At 38.5% G+C, this 18,400-nt stretch overlaps 1 protein-coding gene across 2 annotated transcripts in view; it reads left to right on the plus strand.

Moving 5' to 3' along the window:
* The window catches only part of CEP57 (centrosomal protein 57), a 69,890-nt gene that overhangs the window by 25,216 nt on the left and 26,274 nt on the right, over window positions 1-18,400 (plus strand). For both annotated transcript variants that reach the window (XM_062196903.1, XM_062196902.1), the window contains exons 5-6: window positions 15,023-15,139; window positions 15,664-15,741. In XM_062196903.1, the coding sequence (XP_062052887.1) occupies window positions 15,023-15,139; window positions 15,664-15,741 (195 nt within the window). The remainder of the gene's footprint in view (window positions 1-15,022; window positions 15,140-15,663; window positions 15,742-18,400) is intronic.

The raw sequence follows: 18,400 nt of genomic DNA on the forward strand, positions 1-18,400 counted from the left end.
ACCTATTTACCTCTTAAAATTTTTTAAGAGTAGCAGATTTGATAGCTTTTTTTACTTAGTAAAACTCAATAACTTGCTTTATCAAAGTATTTTTCTGCTTGGTTACACCAGATTTCTTTGCAGTTAAGTAAGCTGCACATTTTTGAGAGGTCATTCACAATAGCAGTTTTGAATGTACTTTTTAAAGTATCCCTCCTTTTCCTGTTAAGAATTTGAATTCATCATAAGTACAGTTGCTGGACGTATTAACTTTTTATGTAAAATGTGAATGTTTGTTTCCTTGATATTATTATGCTTAATGTCCTACAGTGTTAAAGTGAAATATGTCATGCTTCCTACCTTCGGTCAGTTTTTAGTGCTGGTTAGAGAGATTAGATTTGAAAAATAATTAGCCAATCATGCAAGAATATCTGAGAGGACGTCTCAGTGATTTCCTCACATATTACAGATTCTCTGCACTGTGCCATTGAATTTATTTCAGTTACTATATATTTTTGTTTTCAGTTGGTTCTTTTTCTGCCCACTTGTTTTTATTATTTTTAGTGTATCATTACTCATAAGATTTTTGTACCTTTTATCTCTTTCATGACTATAAAGAATTCTCAATTTTTTTAAAGGATAATTAAGGTTTTCAAAGTGTTAATCTACTAATTCTCCCTTACGGCAGTTTGTTTCTTTATGGGAGCTTATTTATAATTGTGAACTTATTCTTTAGAGTTGTTTTGTCTTGGAAATTCCGTATGTTTTATAATGTGTGTTCAGTCTTAAAAGCTGGTTGTGGATTTGCTTTTGCTGAAGTTTGATGGGTTTCACTGGTTCTAGTTCAGTTCTAGGTTTTATATACTTGGTTGGTATTAAGTCATTGCGGATTATACATTGCTTTGGTGTTTTTGTTTTTGTTTCTCATTTTTTATTTAATTGTAACAAATTCGTTATGTTTTATAGATACAAGTCTAGGAATTCCCTCCCTCCCACCTTCATTCCTTCTATCTTTCTTTTTCTTAGTTTTTGAGATAATATTTTAAATTTACAGTGGCCCCAGGAGTGCAGTGGAGGACGGCCCAAGTGCTTGATCCCTGCATCCGCATAGCTCCTGGCTTCAAATCAGTGTGGTGCGCCAGCTGCCGCACACCGGCCACAGCGGCCATTGAGGGGTAAACCAATGGAAAAGGAAGACCTTTGTCTCAGTCTGTCTCTCTCACTGTCTACTCTGCCTATCCAAAAAAATAAAAAGAAAGGCTTAATAATTCACCAAATAGGAATTTTAACAAGTAAAAAGCAAAATGACCCTAGTTTAGTGGAAATACAAACAATGACTATAAACAATAATTGAATGGAAAAATCATTTCACCCATATACAGTTTTAATTAGTCATTCATTATTTCTTTCAATGAGAGTTTGGTAAAGTTGCAAAAATCAATAGCCTTTGTATACACAGACGATGCCTTGGCTGAGAAAGAACTTCTAAGATCAGTCCCATTCACAATAGCTCCATTGTCAAACTTTAGTTTGTTGCAGGTGTGTTGAATTCTGGGGAATCTATTCTGTTCTGTTGGTCTACATGTCTATATTGTGCCAATGCCAGGCCGCTTTGATCTATAACTGCCTTGCAGTATGTTTTGAAATCTGGTATTGTGGTGCCTCTTTTTGTTGTATAAGATTGCTTTAGCTATGCAGGTTCTTTTGTGTTTCCATATGAATTTTAGCATTATTTTTTGTAGATCTGTGAAGAATGTCGCAGGTATTTTGACTGGGATCACATTGAATCTATAAGTACTTTTGGTAGTAGGGACATTTTGATGATATCAGTTCTTCTAGTCCATGAATATGGAAGATTTTTCATTTTTCGTATCTTTTTTTTTTTTTTAAACTTTGTAGCTTTCATTGTATAGCACTTTGACCTCGGTTAAATTTATTTAAATTTATTTTTTTTAGTCTCTTAGTGTACTCCTTTAGTTCCCCTACATGTAGAATCATGTCATCTGCAAACAGGGATAACTTGGCTTCCTGCTTTCCAATTTGTATCCCTTTGGTTTCTTTTTCTTACCTACTGGCTGTGGCTAAAACTTCCAGGACTATATTGAATAGTAATAGTGGGGGCCTGTGCTGTTTTAGAGGGTTAAATCTGCTGCCTGCAGTGCCAGTATCCCATATCGACACCGGCTCAAGTCCCAGCTGCTCCACTTCCAATCTAGCTCTCTGCTATGACCTTGGAAAGCACTGTAAGATGGCCCGAGTCCTTGGGCCCCTACACCCACATGGGAGACCCAGAGGAAGCTCTCACCTCCTGGCTTTGGATTGGCACAGCTCCAGCCATTTTAGCCATCTGTGGAGAGTACCAGCAGATGGAAGACCTCTCTCTCTCTGCCTCTGCTTCTCTGTAGCTCTGCATTTCAAATAAATAAATAAAAATAGTAATAGTGAAAGTGGGAATCCTTGTTTGTTTATGGATCTTAGTAGAAATGCTTCCAACTTTTCCCCATTCAATTGATGGTGGCAGTGGGTTTGTTGTATATTGCCTTGTGTTGAGCAATGTTCCTTGTATACCCAATTTGCTTAAGGTTTTTATTATGAAAGGATATTGTGTTTTATCAAATGCTTTCTCTGCATCTATAGAAATAATCATGTGGTTTTTCTTCAGTTTGTTAATGTGATGCATCACATTTATTGATTTGCATATTTTGAACCATCCCTGCACAGCAGAGCTAAATCCTACTTGGTCCAGGTAAATGATCCTTCTGTTGTTTGTTGGATTCAGTTAACTAGTATTTTGTTGAGGACTTTTGCATCTATGTTCATCAGTGATACTGATTTATAGTTCTCTCTCTTGTATCTCTTTCTGCTTGGTTTTAAGGTGATGCCATATAGAAGGAGTTTGGGAGGATCCCTCCCTTTCAATTGTTTTGAATAATTTGAGAAGAATCATAATTAGTTGTTTTAAAGTCTGATACAGTTCAGCAGGGAAGCCTTCTGGTATTGGACTTTTCTTTGTTGGAAGGGTCTTTATTATTGATTCAGTTCCCACCACGGTTATTGAACTGTTGAGGTTCTGTATTGTCTTTATGCCTCAGTTTTGGCATGGACACATGGATTGCATGTGTCCAAGAATCTATCAATTTCTTCTAGATTTTCCAATTTGTTGGTGAACAGCTGTAGTTATTCCTGAGGATTTTTTTTTTTATGATTTCTGATATCTGTTGTTACATCTCTTTTTTCATCTCTAATTTTATGGATTTGGGTCTTCTCCATGTTTTTTGTTGTTGGGCCAATGTTGTATTAATTTTATTCTTTCGTAAAACCAGTTCTTCATTTTACTGATCTTTTGTATTATTTTGTCATTGTTCCAATTTTCTTTATTTCTTCTCTAATGTTAAATATTTTCTTTCCTCCTCCTAATTTTGGGTTTGATTTGTAGATTTTTTTTCTTTTTTTTTTTTAATGTAAACTTTGTTTCTTTTTTTTTTTTTTTTTTTAGTTTTTTTTTTTTTTTTATTTAATGAATATAAATTTCCAAAGTACAGCTTATGGGTTACAATGGCTTCCCCCTCCCAAAACTGCCCTCCCACCCACAACCCTCCCCTTTCCCACTCCCTCTCCCCTTCCAATCACATCATGATTCATTTTCAATTCTCTTTATATACAAAAGATCAGTTTAGTATAAATTAGGTAACAATTTCAACAGTTTGCCCCCATATAGCAACACAAAGTGAAAAAAAAAAATACTGTTGGAGTACTAGTTATAGCATTAAATAAGAATGTACAGCACATTAAAGACAGAGATCCTACATAATATTTTTTTAAAAATTAATTAATTTTCTATGCCATTTCCAATTTAACACCAGGTTTTTTTTTTTTTCATTTCCAATTATCTTTATATACAGAAGATCGATTCAGTATATAATTAGTAAAGATCTCATCAGTTTGTACCCACGCAGAAACACAAAGTGTAAAAATACTGTTTCAGTACTAGTTATAGCATCACTGCACATTAGACAACACATTAAGGACAGATCCCACATGGGATGTAAGTACACAGTGACTCCTTTGCTGACTTAACAATTTGACACTCCTGTTCTTGGCGTCAGTAATCTCCCTAGGCTCTAGTCATGAGTTGCCAAGGCTTTGGAAGCCTTTAGGGTTCGCTGACTTTGATCTTATTCCAATAGGGTCACAGTCATAGTGGAAGTTCTCTCCTCCCTTCAGAGAAAGGTACCTCCTTCTTTGATGGCCCCGTTCTTTCCACTGGGATCTCACTAACAGAGATCTTTCATTTAGGTCTTCTTCTTTTTTTCTTTTCCATGGTATCTTGGCTTTCCATTCTTAAAATACTCTCATGGGCTCTTCAGCCATATCCGAATGCCTTAAGGGCTGATTCTGAGGCCAGAGTGCTATTGAGGACATCTGCCTTTCTATGAGTCTGCTGTGTCTCCCACTTCCCATGCTGGATCTTTCTCTCCCTTTTTGATTCTATCAGTTAGTATTAGCAGACACTTGTCTGGTTTGTGTGATCCCTTTGACTCTTAGACCTGTCCGAGCCATCAATTGTGAGCTGAAATTGATCACTTGGACTAGTGAGATGGCATTGGTACATGCCACCTTGATGGGATTGTATTGAATCCCCTGGCACATTTCTAACTCCATCATTTGGGGCAAGACTGATTGTGCATGTCCCAAATTGTGCATCTCCTCCCTCTCTTTTTCCACTCTGAAATTTAACAGGGATCACTTTTCAGTTAAAATTTAAACACCTAAGAATAATTGTGTGTTAATTATAGAGTTCAACCACTAGTACTAGAACAACAACAACAACAACAAATACTAAAAAGGATAAAGTATTACATTGTACATCTAGAGTCAGGACAAAAGCTGAACAGGTCATTGTTTCTTATAGTGTCCATTTCACTTCAACAGGTTTCCCCTTTGGTGCTCAGTTGTCACCGATCAGGGAAAACAAATGATATTTGTCTCTTTGGGACTGGCTTAATTCACTCAGCATGATGCTTTCCAGATTCCTCCATTTTGTTGCAAATGACTGGGTTTCATTGTTCCTTACTGCTGTATAGTATTCTATGGAGTACATGTCCCATAATTTCTTTATCCAGTCTACTGTTGATGGGCATTTGGGTTGGTTCCAGCTCTTAGCTATTGTGAATTGAGCTGCAATAAACATTAAGGTGCAGATGGCTTTTTTATTAGCCAAATTAATTTCCTTTGGGTAAATTCCAAGGAGTGGGATGGCTGGGTTGTATGGTAGGGTTATGTTCAGGTTTCTGAAGAATCTCCAGACTGACTTCCATAGTGGCTTAACCAGTTTGGATTCCCACCAACAGTGGGTTAGTGTCCCTTTTTCCCCACATCCTCTCCAGCATCTATTGTTGGTTGATTTCTGAATGTGGGCCATTCTGACCGGGGTGAGGTGAAACCTCATTGTGGTTTTGATTTGCATTTCTCTGATTGCTAGTGATCTTGAACATTTTTTCATGTGTCTGTTGGCCATTTGGATTTCCTCTTTTGAAAAATGTCTATTGAGGTCCTTGGCCCAACTCTTCAGTGGGTTGTTTGTTCTGTTGTTGTGGATTTTCTTGATTTCTTTATAGATTCTGGTTATCAACCCTTTATCTGTAGTATAGTTTGCAAATATTTTTTCCCATTCTGTCGGTTGCCTCTTCACTTTCCTGACTGTTTCTTTTGAAGTACAGAAACTTCTCAATTTGATGCAATCCCAAATGTTAATTTGGGCTTTGACTGCCTGTGCTCCTGGGGTCTTTTCCAAGAAGTCTTTGCCTGTGCCTATATCTTGAAGGGTTTCTCCAATGCTCTCTAATAATTTGATGGTTTCGGGTTGTAGATTTAAGTCTTTAATCCACGTTGAGTGAATTTTTGTGTAAGGTGAAAGGTATGGGTCTTGCTTCAAGCTTCTGCACATGGAAATCCAATTTCCCAGCACCATTTATTGAATAGACTGTCCTTATTCCAGGGATTGGTTTTGGATCTTTGATCAAATATAAGTTGGCTGTAGATGTTTGGGTTCATTTCTGGTGTTTCTATTCTGTTCCATTGGTCTATCCATCTGTTTCTATACCAGTACCATGCTGTTTTGATAACTACTGCCCTGTAGTATGCCCTGAAATCTGGTACTGTGATGCCTCCGGCTTTGTTTTTGTTGTACAAGATTGCTTTGGCTATTCGAGGTCTCCTGTGTCTCCATATGAATTTCAGCATCATTTTTTCCAGATCTGAGAAGAACGTCTTTGGCATCTTGATTGGTATTGCATTGAATGTATAAATTGCTTTTGGGAGAATGGACATTTTGATGATGTTGATTCTTCCAATCCATGAGCATGGAAGATTCCTCCATTTTTGGTATCCTCTTCTATTTCTTTCTTTAAGGTTTTGTAGTTTTCATCATAGAGATCTTTAACGTCCTTGGTTAAGTTTATTCCAAGGTATTTGATTGTTTTTGTAGCTATTGTGAATGGGATTGATCTTAGAAGTTCTTTCTCAGCCGTGGCATTGCCTGTGTATACAAAGGCTGTTGATTTTTGTTCATTGATTTTATATCCTGCTACTTTGCCAAACTCCTCTATGAGTTCCAACAGTCTCTTAGTAGAGTTCTTTGGATCCCCTAAATAAAGAATCATATCGTCTGCAAAGAGGGATAGTTTGAGTTCTTCCTTCCCGATTTGTATCCCTTTAATTTCTTTTTCTTGCCTAATAGCACTGGCTAAGACTTCCAGAACTATATTGAAGAGCAGTGGTGAGAGTGGGCATCCCTGTCTGCTACCAGATCTCAGCGGAAATGCTTCCAACTTTTCCCCGTTCAATAGGATACTGGCCGTAGGTTTTTCATATATTGCTTTGATTGTATTGAGGAATGTGCCTTTTATACCCAGTTTGCCTAGGGTTTTCATCATGAAAGGGTGTTGTATTTTATCAAATGCTTTCTCTGCGTCTATTAAGAGAATCATATGGTTTTTCTTCTGCAGTCTGTTAATGTGGTGTATCACGTTGATTGTTTTGCGAACACTGAACCATCCCTGCATACCAGGGATAAATCCCACTTGGTCTGGGTGGATGATCTTTCTAATGTGATGTTGCATTCTATTGGCCAGAATTTTATTGAGTATTTTTGCATCTATGTTCATCAGGGATATTGGTCTGTAATTCTCTTTCAATGCTGCATCTTTTTCTGGCTTAGGAATTAAGGTGATGCTGGCTTCATAGAAAGAGTTTGGGAGGATTCCTTCTTTTTCGATTGCCCTGAATAGTTTGAGAAGAATTGGAGTTAGTTCTTCTCTAAATGTCTGGTAGAACTCAGCCGTGAATCCATCTGGCCCTGGGCTTTTCTTTTTTGGGAGGGCCTTTATTACTGTTTCAATTTCTGTGTTAGTTATGGGTCTGTTTAGGTTTTCTATGTCTTCCTGGCTCAATTTAGGTAGGTTGTATGTGTCCAAGAATCTATCCATTTCTGATAGATTTCCCTGTTTGCTGGCATACAAGTCCTTGTAGTAATTTCTGATGGTTCTTTTTATTTCTGTGGTGTCTGTTGTTATGTTTCCTTTTTCATCTCTGATCCTATTGATTTGGGTCTTTTCTCTTCTTTTTTTAGTTAGTTGGGCCAGTGGGGTGTCAATTTTGTTTATTTTTTCAAAAAACCACCTCCTCGTTTGGCTGATTTTTTGTAATGTTTTTTTGGATTCAATCCTGTTGATTTTTTCTTTGATTTTAATTATTTCCATTCTTCTACTGGGTTTGGGTTTGGTTTGCTGCAGATTTTCTAGATCCTTGAGATGACTTGAAAGCTCATCTATTTGGTGCCTCTCCAATTTCTTGATGTAGGCACCTATTGATATAAACTTTCCTCTTAACACTGCTTTTGTTGTATCCCATAGGTTTTGGTATGTTGTGCTGTTATCCTCATTTACTTCCAGAAAATTTTTGATTTCTCTTTTAATTTCTTCTATGACCCATTGTTCATTCAGGAGCATGTTGTTATATTTCCATGTGTTTGCACGTGCTCTGGGGATTCCCGAGTTGCTAATTTCCAACTTCATTCCTTTGTGGTCTGAGAAGTTGCATGGTATGATTCTAATTCTTTTGAATTTGCTGAGACTTGCTTTATGGCCTAGTATGTGGTCAATCCTAGAGAAGGTTCCATGTACTGCTGAGAAGAATGTAAAGTCCTTAGATATAGGATGAAATGTTCTGTAGATATCTGTTAGATCCATTTGGGCTATAGTGTCATTTAAATCTGCTGTCTCCTTGTTGATCTTCTGTCCTGTTGATCTGTCTATCTCTGAGAGTGGAGTATTGAAGTCCCTCAGTACTATTGTATTGGGGTCTAAGTCTCCCTTTAATTCCCTTAACAAGTCTTTTAAATAAGCTGGTGCCCTGTGATTAGGTGCATATACATTGATAATTGTTTTATCTTCCTGTTGAATGGATCCCTTAATCATTAAATAGTGCCCCTCTTTGTCTACCCGACAGTTTTTGTGGTAAAGTTTATGTTGTCCGATATTAAGATGGCTACGCCCGCTCTTTTTTCATTTCTCTTGGCATGGTATATCTTTTTCCAGCCTTTCACTTTCAGTCTGTATGGATCATTGTTGGAAAGATGAGTTTCTTGTAATCAGCAAAAAGATGGGTTTTGTTCTATAACCCAATCAGCCAATCGGTGTCTTTTAACTGGACAGTTCAAGCCATTAACATTCATTGTGACTATTGAGAAGGAGTAACTTTGCCCTGTCATTTGCCAAAGATATTTTCTAATATCTGGTTTGAGATTCCTGTGATCTTTTGCTGTGAGGTTTCCTTCCTTTACCTTCTTTCATATTGGTGACCGTGTTTCTGTGTTTCTGTATGTAACACATCTTTAAGCATCTTTTGCAGGGCTGGACGAGTGGCGACGAATTCTTTCAATTTCTGTTTGCTGTGAAAGGTCTTTATTTCACCTTCATTCACAAATGAGAGCTTTGCAGGATATAATATTCTGGGCTGGCAGTTTTTCTCTCTTAGTACCTGGGCTATATCTCGCCATTCTCTCCTGGCTTGTAGGGTTTCTGATGAGAAGTCAGCTGTGAGTCTAATTGGAGATCCTCTGAGAGTGGTCTGATGTTTCTCTCTTGCACATTTTAAGATCTTTTCTTTATGTTTCACTGTGGTGAGTTTGATTACAACGTGTCATGGTGAGGATCTCTTTTGATCATGTTTATTAGGGGTTCTATGAGCTTCCTGTACTAGGATGTCTCTGTCCTTCTCCAAACCTGGGAAATTTTCTGCTAGTATCTCACTAAAAAGGCCTTCTAATCCTTTCTCCCTTTCCATACCTTCAGGAACTCCTAGAACCCGAATGTTGGGTTTTTTAAGAGTATCCTGTAGATTCCTGACAGTATTTTTTAGATTTCTGATTTCTTCTTCTTTTCTTTGATTTGACTGTTTCCTTTCCTGTTCTCTGTCTTCTAATTCCGATATTCTCTCTTCTGCTTCACCCATTCTGTTTTTTAAGGCTCTCTAATGTGTTTGTCATTTGATCTATTGAGTTCTTCATTTCATTGTGGTTTTTTGTCACTATCACAGTTTCCTGTTCTACTAGTTTTTTCATTTCATTTTGATTCCTCCTTAATATTTCATTTTCACGGGAGAGATTTTCTATCTTGTCCATTAAGGATTTCTGTTGTTCAAGAATTTGTTTTTGAGAACTTCTTAATGTTCTTATCAATTTTTTGAGATCTGCTTCTTGCATTCCCTCTATCTCTTCATCTTCATAATCTTGCATTGGGGTGTCTTGTTCACTTGGGGGCTTCATAGTGTCTTCTTTGCTCTTGTTACCTGGGCTTCTATGTTTGTTGTTTGGCATGTTGGAGATAATTTATGGTGTGGTTTTGTTTTTGTTTTTTTTTTTTTTTTTTTTTGCTGTGGTGTTTTTTTTTTCCTCGTTATACTATGCCTCTAAGTGAGCTGTCTGCTTTGTTGGAACCTTAGGGGCTGTGATGGGTGTGACCAGAGAGCTATGCTTGATTCTTCAGGTTTAAGGCTGTGCAAAGAGCGACTCTCCCAGATTGCTCACTCCCTTGCTCCTTGCTGGATCGCTCTCTTTTTTTTTTTTTTTTTGACTCAGTTGGGAGTGGAGTTGAGGGTAGTTGAAATCTGGCCTCTGTGAGTATTGGTTTGATCTACCCCTGGGACCACACACAGAGTTTATGTAGGCCTCAATGTGTTCTCCAGTTTCGCTAAAGTTACTGAGTTTGGCTGCGTTTTACATATGTAAAATCGCGGTGCTCTTTGTTTTGTTTGGTGAGTGAAGGGAGAGGCCTCTGTCGTCCCCCCCCCGCCCCCCCAATGTCTCGGGTTTCTGAGGTCTTTGTCTTACCCTCCTCCGTTCCCGCGCTGGCGAGGTTCTGTGGCTCTGGCTCGTCTCCCGTCGCTCGGCTCGTCTCGGTTGGTTTTCCACGCGGTGGGCTCCCTGTAAGTCCTCTGTGTCACATCCACTAGATCCGGAAGCGTTTCCTCTGCAGTTTTTTTCTTGAGTCTTTTCCTGAGGCTGGACTTCTTTCTTCCTTTGCCTACCTCTCTCAGTGTCTACTGATAGCTCTTCCTGTCTCAGGGCCCCTCGCTCCCGCGCGCGCTCTTCAGCCTCTGTCCTCCTCCTGTTGTTTTTTTTTCTATGTCTTTACAATGCATTGATAGCTCATTTAAATTTACCTTTCCAGTTTCTTGATTTGGACTCTAACTGCTATAAATTTCCCTCTTAATACTGCTTTTTCTGTATTCTGTAAGTTTTGATATGCTGTATTGTCATCTTCATTGGTTTACTAATGACCCACTGTTAATTAAGGAGCATGTTGTTCAGTTTGCCGGTTTTTGCATAGTTTCTAGAGCCTTTTAGATTGTTCATTTCCAGCTTCATTCCATGGTGGCCGGAAAAGATAGATGGTATGATTTTAGTTTTTTTTAAATTTGCTGACTTGCTTTATGGCCTAGCATATGTTCTATCCTAGAGAAACTTACACTGATGAAAAGAATGTGTATTTTTCAACTGTGGAATGAAATGTTCTGTAGATATCAGTAAGGTCCATTTGGTCCATAGTGTAGATTAGGTCTGTTTGTTGGTTTTCTGTATAATTGATCAGTCCATTGATGAAAGTGGGATGGTGAGTGGCTGGCGCTGTAGTATAGCAGGTAAAGCAACTGCCTGCAATGCCAACATCCCGTGTAGGCACTGGTTTGTGTCCTGCTGCTCCACTTCCAATCTAGCTCTCTGCTGTGGCCTGGGAAAGCAGTTGAGGATGGCCCAATTCCTTGGGAACCTGCTTCTTCCAGGTCTCTTTATGTGGTGCAGGGGCCCAATCACTTGGGCTATATTCCACTGCTTTCCAAGGCCATAAGCAAAGAGCTGGGTCAGAAGAGGAGCATCCGGGACATGAACCAGAGCCTAAATGGGATGTTGGCACAGCAGGCAGAGGCCTAGGCCAGTATGCCATAGTGCCGACCTCTAACATTTGTTTTAAACAGTCAGGTGCCCTGGCATTTGGGTACATTTTTTATAGTCACATCTTCCCATTGAATTGATCTTTCATCATTACATAATGCCCTTCTTTGTCTCATAACAGCTTTGTGTTAAAGTTTATTTTGTCTAATCTCAGGATAGCTACTCATTCTTTTGGCTTTGTATTAGTTAACATGGAATATTTTTTCCATCCTTTGACTTTTGCTATGTGTATATCTTTTGGTGAGGTATGTTTCTTGCAGGCTTTAAATAGATGGTTCCTTTTTAATTCATTCAGCTAGTCTGTTCCTTTTAATTGGATAATTTAGGCCATTTACATTCAGGGTTATTATTGATAAGAAAGGACATTACCCTGCCATTGTTCTGTAAATATTCCTGTTGTTTGCTTTGGATTTCCTTTCTACTTTTACTAGGAGATTTTCTTCCTTCCCATTCTTTCATGAAGATGGCTATCTTTATGTTTTTCTGTGAGTAGCACATCTTTAAGCATTGTTTGCAGTGCTGGAAGAGTGGTGACAAATTCAATTTCTGTTTTTTATGGGGCATCTTCATTTCACCTTCATTCATAAATGAGAGCTTTGTGGGGTATAAAATTCTGGGTTGACAAGTCTTTTTTTAAGGCTTGGACTGGCTATTCTCTCCTAGCCTGTAGGGTTTCTGATGAGAAATCAGCTGGGGATTTATAATTGGGGATTCAGTGAAGGTAACCTGGTATTTCTCTAGTTCACATTTGAGAATCTTCTCTTTATGTTTTACTGTTGAAAGTTTGACTAAAGTGTGTCATGGTGAAGATCTTTTCTGGTCATGCCTATTAGTTCTGTATGCTTCCTGTTTGGATCTCCCCATCTTTCTGCAAATTAGGGAAGCTTTCTGTTATTTCACTGACAGGCCTTCTATCTATTGTCTTTCCACACCTTTAGGAACTCCTAAGACCTGTATGTTGGGTTGTTTGGTAGTATCCTATAAATCTCCAAACTTTTTTTACATTTTTCTAATTTCTTCCCCTGTTTTTGGACTAACTGAGATATTTCCAAAGATTTGTCTTGTAGCTCAGATATTCTTTCCTCTGCATCACTAAATCTGTAATTAAGGCTTTCCACTGTATTTTTTACTTGACAAATAAAATTCTTCATTTCTAGTATTTGAGTTTGATTTCTCTTCAAATCTCTCTCTCTCTCTCTCTCAGGAGAATTTTTCATTCATGTTATGTATGGATTTAATTCACAGATTCGCTTCTTACTGCTTCTGAGTAATCCCATGATCATTCTTTTGGAATTTCTTTCAGGCATCTTATCATTGTCTTCATCTTCAGATTCTAATATTCAAGTGTTTGATTGCTTTTGGGGAGTCATGTTGTCTTTCGTTTTCTTGTGTTTCTCTATTTTTATTTATTTGTGGAAATATTTGTTGGTTTTTTTTCTCTAATGAGTTATATTTTTGAACAGCGCCTCTGTGGCTTAGTGGAGTTCTGTTCCTTCAGTGAATTCCTCTGAAGTATGTGCTGGGTGTGGGTGAGAATCCAGGGTGACACCCACATTGGCCTTGGTAGATGTCTGTTGTCAGCAAGGGAAAGAGTATGATTACTCTTATTGGTGTAATCACAGCCTCACCTCCTCTCTTCCAAGGTAATCAATGACTGGGGTTAGCCCACAGTGTCTACAACCCACATCCATGCACAGAAAGGAACTGTGTGGTCCCCAGAGCAAGAAACCCTCTGCTGTGACCCACCCCATGCAGGGAGTCCTGAGCCTCTGATTGTCCAGATTGCCCAGAGACCCATTTACACCCTGCACCCTGTCATTCAGTCACAGAGTTCCCACCGTCTCAGCACTCAAGGTTCCCATAGTCATGGGGTACAGAGGATCCACTCAGCCCTGTGAGCCTGCCCCATCCACAGAGAGACTAGAGACATTCTTAGAGCCAGCTGCTTGCGGGTGCTCTATCTTGGCACTGTGAGCTATGATATGTTGAAGGTAGGGGCACCTTATAGTCCTACATGGGTGCACAGCCCTTGGCCAACCCTCCCAGTAGACTCAAAGTCAGTGGGGAATGTGGCTTTATCCCTCTGGTAAAATTGCTTGCTCACACAAGCCCATGAAGCTGCCATAGCCTCTACTGGCATCAAAAGGGTGCTTTCTCCTGCCAGTTGCTGGGCACTTTAGTGGGAGGATGAGGGGAAAGAGATATGCATTTCTTTCACTGGATTAGGTGTGTACCCTAACCCCTGGAGGTCTGAGTCAAAGTCAGTGTCGTCTACGAGATAATCCCTCAGGTAGTAACACCAGTAACTTAGGACACTGTCGTCTGCTGTCCTGTCAGTCTGAGATGCTGGAGTGTCCCTGGTTGCCGCTGTGTGTCTGCACCTTCCATGCTGTTCCACAGGTTCCTCTTCAAAAAGTTTCTACCACAAACTGCTCTCCAACTCTATCCCTGGGAATGCACTTCTCCAGTTTTCTTCTATTTTCCTCTGGTCAGAAGCAGCATGTCTTTTCCTCTTCACCCATCTTGGAATCCACCTGCCTGGGTTTTTATATCATGTTCCTGTCTATCTCATGAGGCTACTTTGAAAAATTTATGGAAAATTGGAGCAGCATTGTGGTACAGTGGCTAGTCAGGACACTTGTGGTGAGATGTCACCATTACAGACAACGGCTTAACCCACTGTCCTACAACACAAGCAGCTCATCAGTAAATTAGAACCTTTGCTAATCATAGTTTGATAAAAATGGCTTCTATACTCAAATCATGGTATGTGCCATTTATTAAGCTAATGTAGTCTTTAAAAATTACAAATATCCATTAAGGTAGATAGAAGAGAATTAGTTTACAAAAATTCATGATAAAATTATTGCTTTCTGTTGCTTTGTCATATTCATATTTCTTATAGTGTGAAACCTAAAGTAGATAGTATAGACTTAAATAGGAGCATACACTGTCAGTTCAGATACTTAGTATTTTGGCTTTTTACCAGAAGACTTCAGTTTCTTATATTCTACATTAGTGTATTTCTGCTAGCTTACTGGCTTATCATATGATTGTCAAGCCTTAAGTCAATATAGAAGGCTGTTGTTTTTCACATCTTTGGTGAACGTGGAGGGAAAAAGTATAAAAGTAATTTTGTTTACATAGAAATCAAAGGAAATGTTAAAACTAGTAATTTTTGCCCTGATGAAGAGATGAAATACTTAAGAGGACCAGACAAATAGAAAATGTTTGTGTGAACAGCCTGTATGTCCAATAAGTGTCTGCCATCCCTCAGCATAAAGATAACTTGCCGTGTAAAACCATACCTTATATAAAATGCTATATGATAAGACCAGTAATCCACTTAAATCATTTAGTAATGCCTCCATAGTTTCATTTTATTGTTGGTTTTCTAGAACTTCTCTCTCTATTTAAGTTCTATATAAGGCCGGGCAGATAGCATACAGTATATTCTAAAATATACTCAGTGTTACTTGTTTTTCACTATTTTGATTGTCAGATTTTTATACTTGTATTTAATATTATTTCCAGGTTTCCCTAGAAAGAGAACGACAACATGATCAAACACATGTTCAGAGCCAACTGGAGAAATTGGATCTACTTGAACAGGAGTATAACAAACTTACTACAATGCAGGCCCTTGCAGAAGTGAGTGAATATATAGTTTACTCATTTATGCTTAATAATGATTTTAATATTATTTTATGTCACCGAAGATAGCAGTAAAGGTGATCTTATTGCAAAGATATGAGTAGGAGTTTTTGAAAAGAACAAACTTGATGAGAAGGTTCACATTTAGAATATCATTAAGGCTTGTATCACTTGGTTTACATTGTTCTCAGAACTAATTTTAGTTTGTTTCACTTGGAGGAGGTTTTCAATTCTGTGAAGTAAAGTTCCAGATTAAACCTCCATGTAACCTATTTACCTTCATATGAAAACATATTCTTTGATGATATAGACTTTACCCATAATCCTGTTCATCTGCCTTTAGAAATGAGTAACACTAATCACCCAGGAAAGTGTTATGGATGTTGTTAAGCATGGTGCCATTACTAGAGTGAACTAAAAACTTAATTTTACACAAATTTATAATATGTTGCTGTTACTGTATTAAAATTTTACAACAACATGCCTAAGACTTTGACTGTTATCCCTTTTTGGAACACTAGAAAAAAATGCAAGAGTTGGAAGCGAAACTCCATGAAGAAGAAAAGGAAAGAAAACGTATGCAAGCCAAAGCAGCTGAGGTAAGTTGAAATGTGAGTGGGTATATTTACCACTTCTCCATTGTAAACAAGCGCTTACAGTTGGGCATCTTGGACTACTTGTATTTTAGAATACTCCAATATATACATTCTCAAATATAACGTAATTTGGGAAATTACATGTTTACAGACAAGAATAAAATTTGAACAGTTTGAATCAGCATTTTAGAAACTAAAAGCCTGGGGCTGGAGGAAGCAGTTCTCTGTCTTAGAAGGTTAAGCCTCCGCATGCAGTGCCCACATACCATATGGGCTCCAGTTCAAGTCCCAGCTTCCCCACTACCAGTTCAACTCTCTGCTGTGGCCTGGGGAAGGAGTGGGGGATGGCCCAGGTTCTTGGGCCCCTGTTACCTACATGGGAGACCTGGAAGTGGCTCCTGGCTTCTGCCTGGCCCAGCCGTGGCCGTGGCAGCCATTTGGGGAATGAACCAGCAATGGAAGATCTCTTTTTCTTTTTTTCTTTCTCTGTATTTCTGCCTTTCAAATAAATTTTTTTTATTTTTTTATTTATTTTTTTTTAGTGAATATAAATTTGCAAAGTACAGCTCATGGATTACAAAGGCTTCCACCTTCACAACCTCCCCCCCACCCGGAACCCTCCCCCCTCCCACTCGCTCTCCCCTTCCATTCCCATCAAGATTCATTTTCAATTCTCTTTATATATAGAAAATCAGTTTAGTATATATATAGATTTCAACAGTTTGTCCTCCCATAGCAACACAAAGTGAAAAAATACTGTTGGAGTACTAGTTATAGCATTAAATAACAGTGTACATCACATTAATGACTGAGATTCGGCAAGATATTTTTTTTTTTTAAAAAAGATTGATTATTTTTCTATGCAATTTCCAATTTAAAACCAAGGGTTTTTTTTTTTTGTTTTTTTTTTTTTCAATTATCTTTATATACAGGAGATCGCTTCAGTATATACTAAGCAAAGCTTTCATCAGTTTGCACCCACACATAACCACAAAGTGTAAAAATACTGTTTCAGTACTAGCTATATCATTACTTAACCTTTGACAACCTATTAAGGACAGGTCCCACATGGGACGCAAGTACACAGTGACTCCTGATGTTGATTTAACAATTTAACACTCTTGTTTATGGCATCAGTAATCTCCCTAGGCTCTAGCCATGAGTTGCCGAGGCTATGGAAGCCTTTAGGGTTCGCCAACTTCGATCCTGTTCCGACAAGGCCATAGTCAAAGTGAAAGTTCTCTCCTCCTTTCAGAGAAAGTTACCTCCTACTTTGATGGCCCTGTTCTTTCCACTGGGCTCACACTCGCTGAGATCCTTCATTTAGGTCTTCTTCTTCATCTTTTTTTTTTTTTTTCCCCAGCGTGTCTTGGCTTTCCATGCCTAAAATACTCTCATAGGCTCTTGAGCCAGATCCTAATGCCTTAAGGGCTGATTCTGAGGCCGGAGTGCTATTTAGGACATCTGTCATTCTGTGAGTCTGCTGTGTATCCTGCTTCCCATGTTGGATCCTTCTCTTCCCCACCCCCCCTTTTTTTTTTAATCAGTTAGTATTAGCAGACATTAATCTTGTTTGTGTGATTCCTTTGACTCTTAGGCCTATCAGTGTGATCAGTTGTGAACTGAAATTGATCACCTGGGCTGGTGAGATGGCATTGGTACATGCCACCTTGATGGGATTGTATCGGAATCCCCTGGAACTTTTCTAACTTCATCATTTGGGGCAAATCCAATTGAGCATGTCCCCTATTATACATCTCCTCCCTCTCCTTTTCTCATTCTTATATTTAACCGGGATCACTTTTCAGTTAAGATTTAGACACCTCAGAATAATTGTGTGTAAATTACAAAGTTTACAAAAAAAAAAAATACTAAAATAGATAAAGTGTTACATTGTACATCAACAATCAGCACCATAGCTGATCAAGTCACTATTTCTCATAGTGTCCATTACACTTCAACAGGTTACCCTTTGGTGCTCAGTTAGTTGTCACCGATCAGGGAAAACAAATGATATTTGTTTCTTTAGGACTGGCTTAATTCACTTAGCATGATGCTTTCCAGATCCCTCCATCTTGTTGCAAATGACTGGGTTTCATTGTTTTTGACTGCTGTATAGTATTCCATAGAGTACATGTCCCATAATTTCTTTATCCAGTCTACTGTTGATGGGCATTTGGGTTGGTTCCAGCTCTTAGCTATTGTGAATTGAGCTGCAATAAACATTAATGTGCAGATGGTTTTTTTGTTTGCCAATTTAATTTCTTTTGGGTAAATTCCAAGGAGTGGGATGGCTGGGTTGTATGGTAGGGTTATATTCAGGTTTCTGAGAAATCTCCAGACTGACTTCCATAGTGGCTTAACCAGTTTGGATTCCCACCAACAGTGGGTTAGTGTCCCTTTTTCCCCACATCCTCTCCAGCATCTATTGTTGGTTGATTTCTGAATGTGGGCCATTCTGACCGGGGTGAGGTGAAACCTCATTGTGGTTTTGATTTGCATTTCTCTGATGGCTAGTGATCTTGAACATTTTTTCATGTGTCTGTTGGCCATTTGGATTTCCTCTTTCGAAAAATGTCTGTTGAGGTCCTTGTCCCATCTCTTCAGTGGATTGTTTGTTTTGATGTTGTGGAGTTTCTTGATTTCTTTGTAGATTCTGGTT

The sequence above is a fragment of the Lepus europaeus genome, chromosome 7 (assembly GCF_033115175.1).
Source record: "Lepus europaeus isolate LE1 chromosome 7, mLepTim1.pri, whole genome shotgun sequence".
In the NCBI taxonomy this organism is placed as follows: Eukaryota; Metazoa; Chordata; class Mammalia; order Lagomorpha; family Leporidae; genus Lepus; species Lepus europaeus.